The sequence below is a fragment of the Physeter macrocephalus genome, chromosome 4, assembly GCF_002837175.3.
Source record: "Physeter macrocephalus isolate SW-GA chromosome 4, ASM283717v5, whole genome shotgun sequence".
NCBI lineage: Eukaryota > Metazoa > Chordata > Mammalia > Artiodactyla > Physeteridae > Physeter > Physeter macrocephalus.
In genome coordinates this window covers 33,005,384-33,015,206 of record NC_041217.1, presented here as the reverse complement: position 1 = coordinate 33,015,206, position 9,823 = coordinate 33,005,384, and the positions used below count along the sequence as shown (strand labels likewise).

General features: G+C 51.3%; 1 protein-coding gene across 10 annotated transcripts in view; it reads left to right on the top strand.

Moving 5' to 3' along the window:
* VASH2 (vasohibin 2) overlaps positions 1 to 9,823 on the top strand; it is a 36,815-nt gene that overhangs the window by 18,381 nt on the left and 8,611 nt on the right. For 8 of the 10 annotated variants that reach the window (XM_055084080.1, XM_055084081.1, XM_055084085.1 and 5 more), the window contains 3 exons: positions 2,505 to 2,886; positions 4,123 to 4,238; positions 8,434 to 8,556. In XM_055084080.1, coding sequence (XP_054940055.1) covers positions 2,505 to 2,886; positions 4,123 to 4,238; positions 8,434 to 8,556 — 621 coding nt within the window. The remainder of the gene's footprint in view (positions 1 to 2,504; positions 2,887 to 4,122; positions 4,239 to 8,433; positions 8,557 to 9,823) is intronic. The other 2 variants (XM_055084086.1, XM_055084083.1) reach the window with 1 other exon arrangement.

Genomic DNA, 9,823 nt, shown 5'->3' with positions numbered 1-9,823 from the left:
GCCGCTCCGCGGCATGTGGGATCCTCCCAGACCGGGGCACGAACCCGGTTCCCTGCATCGCAGGCGGACGCGCAACCACTGCGCCACCAGGGAAGCCCGAGCACAGTCTTTCTAAATGTAAGGAAATGTATCCTCACAATCTAAGATTCATCCTTTCAGCAAGCACTAACCAGGTACTTCTCTGTGCCAGGCCTGTGCGATGCCTGGGGATACCAGGGTGCAAAGCACAATTCCTGCCATTACAAGATACAAACGCACACACGTGCGCGCGCACACACACACACACACACAAAGCAAGATGAATAAGCACCAAGTGCTGTGGGAGTTCTTGCAGGGGGTGTGGGAGACTTAACCCACACTGAGGAAGGTCAGGGAAGGTATCACACCCAGGAAGTGAGGCTGTTCCAGTCAGGGTGCAGCCTGTGTAAAGAGAGAAAGCCCAATAACATCCTTTTGAAAAAAATAAATTTATTTGATTGATTTATTTTTGGCTGCATTGGGTCTTCGTTGCCGCGCGTGGACTTTCTCTAGTTGCGGCGAGCAGGGGCTACTCTTCACTGTGGTGTGTGGGCTTCTCATTGTGGTGGCTTCTCTTGTTGCGGAGCATGGGCTCTGGGCGCGCGGGCTTCAGTAGTTGTGACACACAGGCTCAGTAGTTGTGACGCACGGGTTTAGTTGCTCTGCGGCATGTGGGATCTTCCCGGACCAGAGCTTGAACCCGTGTCCCCTGCATTGGCAGGCGGATTCTTAGCCACTGCACCACCAGGGAAACCCCCAGTAGCATCCTTATCACTCATGATTCTTAGGAGACCCCAAAGATCTCTGCCAGGTTTAATCCCCCACAATATAAGACTGATGTGTGAGTGAAGCCATAAAAGAAGTTATGCTACGATGGAGACATGAGGTCGTGTACAGTGGGTTTAGTAGCTTAGTTTTGAAAGTTTCATAGGTCACTTTGGTCTCATGGCCTTGTAATGTAAAGGTCATTTAAAATATTTAGTTATATTTGACTTCATATTCTGAGGGAGTATGTGCTGAGGGCAGTGGGCACAGATCTTTGGGTTCTTTATGGTTTCAGGGTGTATCCTTCAAAAATGTCACAGGTCGGGAGTTCCCTGGAGGTCTAGTGGTTAGGGCTCCGCGCTTTCACTGATGAGGGTGTGGGTTCAATTCCTGGTTGGGGAACTAATCCTGCAAGCTGCACTGCAGGCAAAAAAAACAAAAAAACAATGTCACGGGTCAACAGTAGGTCAGTGTGTGATCCCAGAGTGCGGGGGAGATGAGACGGTACAAAGGGATGATGAGCAGGGGCTGAATCATGGCAGGACTTTGCTGAGGGATTTGGACCAAGTCCTGGAGAAGATGAGAGACACTGAAAACTTAAGCAGAAGAGTGACGTGTACCAAATCTTGGCTTCAGTAGATCATTCTGGCCACTGTGTGGAAGGTAAATGGGAGCAGGGGCAAGAAATGGTGAAGACAAGTTCTCAGAGAGTGGAGAATGGTACCCACTTACTGAGCCCTCACCATGCGCAAGCCACCATGTTAAGAGCCTGGATTGTTATTATTTCCCTTAGAAAAGGTCTGGAGACACCAACGGTCTTCAGCAGAGTGTATTTGAATTTCCAGTATCCCTCACCAGAAGAGTTGGGTCTTTGAGTCTCCACGGCCACGCCAGGGCTGTCCAGAGACTTTGAGAGGGACTTGAGGATGTGGTGCCTCTTGTCCGTCGTTGCAGCGTGTGGAGTCAGTGAAGCTGCACCATGTGGGGTTGCTGGGCCCAAACCGAGTTAAGGGTAAGAGGCTGGGTGGCTCAATCCAGACGGGCCAACACGTGGAGAGAACTGAGCTGTGACACCAGCTGGGTTGGGGACTGAAGGGAGCCTGAGGTTCGGATGCTGCAGGCAGCTCTCTGTGGTACCCAAGGCTACTGGCATGGGTATGCTGGGGCCAATGAGAGGAGCAGACGAGGCGCAGATATGACCCATTCTGACACCATTCTGTCCCTTCCCATCCTGTCAGTTGGTCTGTGTCTTTTACATCTCCACTGCCTTGCCTTGGTTCTGGTTGTCATTTCTCCCAGCACCATTGCAGAGGCCTTCAATTCCTGGTCTGTCCCACATACTCCAGCCAGAATTAACGACTGAGAACATCATTCCAATGGCAGAAACCAACTTTTAATAGCTTATCATCCCTTGTAGAGCACCGAGGGAGGATAAAGTACGTTATTAATGGTTTTGTTTGCATTTATTTATTTACTAAAGAGGATGGCAAATCTTCCCTCTTTGTCCCATATTAATTTGGTTTGGTATGCACCCTGTAGCAGGTACTCAGAGATATCCAGTGAATCCTTTATAAAAGGATTGGTCTGGAAAGTTTAGGTCTGGGCCTGTTAAGAGGCAGAGGGGTGGACCCACTGACCGCATGGGCTACCTTCCTTTCCTGGGAGTCCAAGTTCTGGTGTCTTCAAGCTTCCTTTCTCTTCCTTGACTCACATTCTCTAAGATACTTAACCAATGGACAGCCTTCCATCGAGCGATTCCCCATCAGCTTTAAAACCTACTTCTCAGGAAACTACTTTCACCATGTTGTGCTGGGGATTTACTGCAGTGGCCGCTATGGCTCACTGGGCATGAGCCGAAGGGCTGAGCTGATGGACAAGCCATTGACCTTTCGGACTCTGAGTGACCTCATCTTTGACTTTGAAGACTCCTACAAGAAATATCTGCATACAGTCAAGAAGGTCAAGATTGGGTTGTATGTCCCCCATGAGCCCCATAGCTTTCAGCCCATCGAGTGGAAGCAGCTGGTCCTCAATGTCTCAAAGATGTTGAGGGCTGATATAAGGAAGGAGCTGGAGAAATACGCCAGGGACATGAGAATGAAGGTAGGTGCAGGGGAGGCAAATGAGCAGTGCAAGAGAGTTCTTTCCTCGCTCTCTCTCTCTCCCTCCTTCCCTCCTCCTCTCTCTCTTTCTCTGTTGCCACGTGCCCTGTGTTTCTGAGATGGTCAAAAGTTTCTTGAGGTTATCTTGCTTAGTAGGCACCCTGTTAAAAAAATACCATTCAGTTTTTGACATGGACAGTTTAAAGTCTCTTTGCATTTACTACTTTAAAAACTAGAGCTAAGCTCAATTTAGGTGTGGTAGCTGAAGCAGAGTCTTGGCCTGCAGTTCCTTCTGAGTCAATCTAAAATGTTAGTCATCTTATACTAAGGCTCTAGTTTTGTTGTACTCTGTTTTGTCTTTATAATAAGAGTGGCCAGTCATCTCAGTTTCCCTGAAACTGAGGGGTTTCTGAGGACATGAGATTTTCAGTACTTAAAGCCAAGAAAGTCTCAGGCAAGCCAGGATGAGTGGGTCACCTGCGGTATAATCTATTTCAGAGTCGTGTTTTATCTCTGCTTTGCTTTGTAAGTTGCAGAGCCCTTTGGCATAAAATTCTGACCTGGAGTCACAAAAGCAAACAAAGGAGCCTGCGCTCTGCTGGCTTTATATATAAACTACACTCATAAGCCCTTCTTCCTTCCACCATGTCACTTCCAAGGTGACAGGATGCCTGTTTATCCCTGCTCCTCCAGAGCTCGTGGAGTCACTGAGAGAGAAAGCCTGTGTGTATGCTGAGCCCCGCAGGGGCAAGGGATTATGCCGAATTCAGGCTTGGTTGTGTTTAGCACCTGGGGACTTCACTCGGCAGCACCTGTAATGGAGATTCTGGATCAGCTGGACCCACTCTGCGCATGCGTGTGGGGTGGGAGGGTCAGAAAAGGAACAAGTTGGCTTCTGGGGCAACGTGCATGGGACTTCGCCTTCGCGAGAGGGGAATCTTCTGAGCAACCAAACAGCCCCAGGAGGCTGAGACATCGGGCTCTGCTCCTCTCTCTGCCGTGGGGAAAGGGGCACAATGTAATCCTATTTTCCTCTGGGAAGTGGTACCTCTTGACAAGTGCTTCTTGTCAGTGCAGCATGAGAGAAGCACATCTGTGTGTCAGGAGGAGGCCTCCAGCTCAGGGCCTTCTCAACCCCGGGATCATGAATGGGCAGGGGTTGAGATGCTGGGCTGTAGGAAGGCATGAGGGCGGGTCTGTTAGGAAGCAGCGTGGTAACTGCTTGTATCTCCTCCAGATCCTGAAACCTGCAAGTGCCCACTCTCCAACCCAAGTGAGAAGCCGGGGAAAATCACTGTCCCCCCGAAGGAGGCAGGCAAGCCCCCCAAGACGGCTCGGCAGGCGAGACAAATCGTGAGTAGTATTTCCTCTTTCCCAAATTAAGGCCCAGCACACAGGTTTGGGAGGTTGTCCTGGCCCTTGGGGATGAAGTTGTGTCCTGGGCTCGGCATTTGAACCAAATGGTGATCTCCAAGAGATCTGCCCCTCGTTCGGTGGACGTCTCTTATGGAAGAGGGTCCACCATGCACATCACCCCCAGTGCTCTTACCCTCCTGACTGTCAGAGGTAGACACAGTTGGAGGGATAAGCCCCAGATGGTGTGAGACGGAGAACAGTATGAAATCCCGGCAGCATGGAAGGAGCATTGGCCTTAGGGTTAGGAAACCCATGTCTGGAGCCAGCTCAGCTGCTTAAGGAGCTATGGGGCCTTAGGCATGTCATGCAGCCTTTCCGGGCTCAAGTTCTCTCACCCCAAAAATGAGATTGTTAGAAGTGATGAACTTGTCTAAAACCTTAGCCTTCTGTGCCCAGCAGAAAGCACGATCGCCCTCCATGGATGGTGGCATCAGAAATACCACTAGGCTCATCCTCTTCCCTGGTTGACTGTATCCTCCCCTGTTTTAGCCCTGAAGCTAGTGATTTCACACCTGCATCTTAGTTCAAAATGACCCACTTAAGAAATGATGGATTGGAGATGCTGAGGCTACCCAAAGTAACCAGTGATAATCCACTGGCAACTATGCGGGTCATAATTACCCTGGGAAAAACTACTACTTTGATTAATACCAGCAGCATGCTGTGTCTGTCACATGGGTTCTCACCGTGCAGGGGTCCGAGTGGTACAGGGCACAGAGGTCAAGCTTGGACCCCGGCTCTGCTGCCTATTAGCCTTGCAGCCTGGGCAAATCCTTCGGGAGCCTTAGTTTCCTCATCCGTCCAAGAGGATAAAAATGCTTTTCTTGCCTATATCACAAGGGTGCTGTAAGGATCAAGTTAGAAGGCGTAATGAGAGCGATTGGTTAATGGTGCACTGCTGTGTGCAAGCATATTATTGGCACATCAGTTCTGTAGAGGGAGAAGGGAGAGTTTTACGGTTTTCCTTTTTAGATGAAGAAACCAGAGCACAGAAAAGGTTTGTCATCTTTTGTTGTGTCGTGTAGCTGGCCAGTGATGGCACTAGGGCTAGAACCCAGGTCTCTTGACTCTGGGAAGGTGGTGGGGGAGGGGAGCATTGGTTCTGTTTTTGGAAGAATAGGACAGGACCAGGTGTTGTCAGCTCTGAGGAAGGTGTCCTGTCATCTCCCCTCCACCTCCACTGCCAGTCCCAGGCTTTAGCATCTCCAGCCGGGAAGGCCTTGGGCAAAATGACTGGCCCAGGGAGGGTCAGGTGCTCCTGTAGCTGAAGGGTCAGTCAGGGTGGTTTCAACGTAGGTGTGTCCTTTTTATTGTATTTTTATTTTTATTTTTTTATTATTATTATTTTTTTGTGCTACACGGGCCTCTCACTGTCGTGGCCTCTCCCGTTGCGGAGCACAGGCTCCGGACGCGCAGGCGCGGCGGCCATGGCTCACGGGCCCAGCCGCTCCGCGGCGTGTGGGATCCTCCCGGACCGGGGCACGAACCCGTGTCCCCCGTATCGGCAGGAGGACTCTCGACCACTGCGCCACCAGGGAAGCCCAGTGTGTCCTTTTAGGGAGCAGGATGGCTTCAAGCCTTTCATACATGGCCTCTGACCCTGTTCCTGCCCCTGATGCTGACGATCACCCTTGACCCTGACCCTAACCCTGTCTCTCCTCCTCTCTGATTCTAACATCCATTCACTGCTGTCCCTGAACAAAGTAGCAGTTGTCTCACAGGACTATGGACAGGTAAGCCCTTCCCAGAGGGTCATTTGGCATAGAGTGAGTGACCCAGGAATGGGAATCTGGTGGCTCCTGAAGCAGGGGTGGGGGCCGTTTAATCTGATAGATTATCCTTTCTGCCCGTGGAGGGCTGAGTCCTTTCCTGAGGGGCTCCCACTCTTCAGCAAACGTTGAGCAGTCCATAAAGTCTTTCTTGAGACTCTGGCGTCCAGGGTACATGAAAACCCTAGGCAGTCTACCTGACGGATTTATGCACAGAATGGCAGCCGCTGGTTTTTAAGGCGATTCCTGTCCGAGTCGTTTTACTTCGATCCACAGGAACTTTGTGGTCCAAAATATACTAAGTTTTTAACCAGAAAAAGTTACTGTGATTACCCAGGGATGGTAAAGCCAATAAGATCTTTGAAACTGGTTGTAGAGACAAAAGTCAGGATGACAAGCTGCTGGTGATGGTGGTGGTAGTGGTGGTGGTTTGAGTGGGGTAAGAAGGTGAATTTGAGTTTGGACTGTGGACTTTGAGGTACTTCTTAGGCACCCAGGGAGCGGGGTGTTTGTTGTAGAAGTTGCTGAAAATGCAGATCTGGAGTTGGAGGACGTTGGGAAAGAGAGATCATGCTTTTAGAGCCATCTCCACAGAAGTGACAGTTGAAACAACAGCTGGATAAATTTGCAAGGAAAGAAGGGAGAGAAAAGAGAAAAAAGAAGTGATGTCAAGGTCCTGAGTGGGCCAGAGGAAGAAGACCCAGCGTAGTAGATGTGGAAGAAACAGAGGGCAAGAGATCAGGAGTGTGGAGGCGTACGCCTGTGCCCGCAGAAAACAGTGGGGAAGAGGGAGGGTTTAAGGGGGATGAGGAGGTAGAAGTTGGTACATCGGACGGCTTTGATCCTGCTGGGGAGGGAGGCCGAGTCATCTGGTGGGAGTGAGGAGGTGGGTTATCAGTACAGAGTGAAAAAAGGGCTGCACACAGGGCCCATCTGAGGAAAGACAGAAGGATCCTATAACCCTGTTCTCAAGCTTGAGCAAACCTAGAACCACCCGGAGGGGCTTGTTCAAACAGGTTTCCGGGCCCTGCCCCCAGCCCTCCTGATTCAGCAGACCTGGGTGGGGCCTGAGAAGATGCCCTTCTCACAAGTCCCCTGGTGACGCTAATGCTGCTGGTCCAGGGACCACACCTGGAGAGCCACCGTTTGATCAATCAATGTGGGAGAACTGATTTGGGGCTTGACTTTAAAAAAAAAAAAACCAGAACGTCAAGATGAAGGTCCTACGTCTGCTGAGAGGGGCGGATGAGGCCGCTGAGTGTGCTTCAGGGGCTCAGCCCTGCCTGGTCCTGCCTGGGCCTCTGGATAATGAGGTTGCTGGGGTGAGGTTAGAGGATGTGACCCGGGCCTGGCCCCGTGGTTGGGCCCCACTGAAGTCACTCTGGGAGGACCCCAAGTGGTCTTTCTCCTGTGGGCCAGATAGAGAAATCCTGTTCTTGGTCATTCCCCCAGGCCGTGCCCCTGCTCTAATCTGCAGCTACTTTGTCGTGCAGCCAAGGCACGCAAGCACACCGGTGTCTGCAGAGGACGGCTGTTAGACTGCCTAGGGTGTGAGTGCAAAGCCACCCTCTAGTGTCAGGGCCCACCCTCCTGAGGCGTGGGAGTGGGCCTGGGAAGGGGGAGAAAGACTAGGGAGAGGGTGGTAGTCACCGAGGGGTCAGGAAGGAAGACGTGCAGGGAGATGAGATTCAATTGCACCAGCCTCCTTCATGCCCTGAATTGGTCCCAGCTGTAGCCAAGCAGGCCCCAGGAACACACAGATGGCAGCGGCTCATGGTTCAGTGAAAACGTAAACTTTTCCAAAATGGTGAAGGGTGGCTGCAACCAGCCTCTGAATCCCTTGGACTCATGACCTTCTCCACAGCCCTTTCTTCTGGGCAGAGCACTGGTTCCCAGGAGTCTCCCTTCGTAAACTCCTCCCAAGGGTCAGAATATGGGGATTTTTTTTTTCACAATTAGGGCCAGGTGGCCTTGGTTGTTTGCCCATCAAGGGAACCCAGGTGGCTTGTGGGTTCTTACGGACAATTTGATGTGAGCAAATCCAGTAAGACCACGGTTATTCTTGGTGGTGGAAGCCCCTGCCGCTTCTTTTCTCCTAGTGTTTGGAGGTCAGGAGAGGAATCTAGAGGGCAAATATCTTGGCTGAAGTTTCACAGTGGATGGAGGAGTTACAAGGAGGGAAGAGTCTCTCCCCGGTTCCTCCTAAACCCTGACTTCTGGGTTGCAGGGCTGGGTGAGGGATGACGGGGCCACCATGTAGGAAGAGAGGGAAGAGAGATGCAGGAGATGAGAGTAAAATGAAGGCTGTGAGAGGTGGGGACCACGGGAAGAACTGAGCCTCAAGCCCCTCCATCCCTCTCCAGCTCCCAGCCTCCGCCATTGCAACAGACTAGAATCCAGGACAGCCTGGTTCCTAGAGGTGTGTCTGGAGAAAAGCAGCTTCTCAGCTTCTACCCATGGCCTTCACCAAGCAGTCTTTTCTCCAGGTAATCTTGCGTTTTGGCTAGGAAATGAGAAAGTGACAAATTTGATTATGACCCAATAACTCCATCAAACTTTGGGCATCCTACTGTAGCATGGTCAGGACTGGCAAGGGTTTGGTGATTCTCACTGTGTTATTATTTCAGCATTACCTAAGGCCATCAAGTCATTTCTAAATGTGTTGGGTGCCACAGTGAAGCTGGGGAGTGGCCCAAAGGGTGGAAAATTACCATAACAGGCAAGAGGCCCATCAGCTGTGGGGCCCCAGCCCCTGTCTGCGTGGATAATTTTAGTGGCTTTATATCCTCAGCCACCACCTCCCTGCAGCTGGAGCTACTTCCAGCCCTGCATTCCTCTCCATTTTTGCACATGTCTGAATAATCCTTCTAGGAAGGAGGATCAGTGTCACTGGGTTGACAGAGAGTCAGCTGAGTGGGAGGAGGGCAAGTAGCAGTGACTACCTTAGTGTCAGTTGAGACAAAGTTTCAAGAGAGAAATAGGGACTCCTCCACCCCTCCACCCACGAGTCCTTTCTCGTACTCGCTGCTCCTCTAGGAGTGTTTAGAGAAGCGTCCACACAGAACAGCCAGGTTGTTTCCTGAAGTTCTTACAGAGTCAGAGAGATGGAGGTTGAGATCTAGGTGTAAAAGGCCTTTTGCAAACTTGAATCAACTCCTCTACAACTCTGGGCCTCAGACCCCACTTAGCTCTTCACTGAGGGGTGTTCACAGAGGTTCTCAACAGGAGCCAGGGCGCCCCCTGGGGGAGAAGGGTTAGAAGTGCAGTGGGAGGGGAGGGTTTTGCTTATCACAGTGATAATGCTCCCCATTAGGGCCTGGGAGCCAAGATGGTAAATGCCCTGCAAAGCTATGGACCATCCTCCCCCGTAAAGAACCATTCCACCTAAAATGCTTCCACTGAGAACCCCAGATGCTCCCTGGGGTCCTTTCCATCTGTGACAGTCCACAGCTCTTGGCCTGCTGACTGTAGCCTGAACCCGGGGGAGTGGGGGTGAGTGGACAGTGGCTTTCTGGCTGGGCTGCCTGTGTTCGCATGAAAGCAGCTCCTACCAACTGGAGTGACCCCAAGGAGCATTCTTCTGAACTGGGGCAAGAGTCCCTCAGGACCCCCGAGACCATCTTTGTCTTCTCTCCCCATCTGCCTCCTTTTTTCCTCTCTGTCTCTGCTCTCTCTTTTTTTTTTTTTTTTTTTTTTTTTTTTTTTTGCGGTACGCAGACCTCTCTCTCTTCTGGCCTCTCCCGGTGCGGGGCG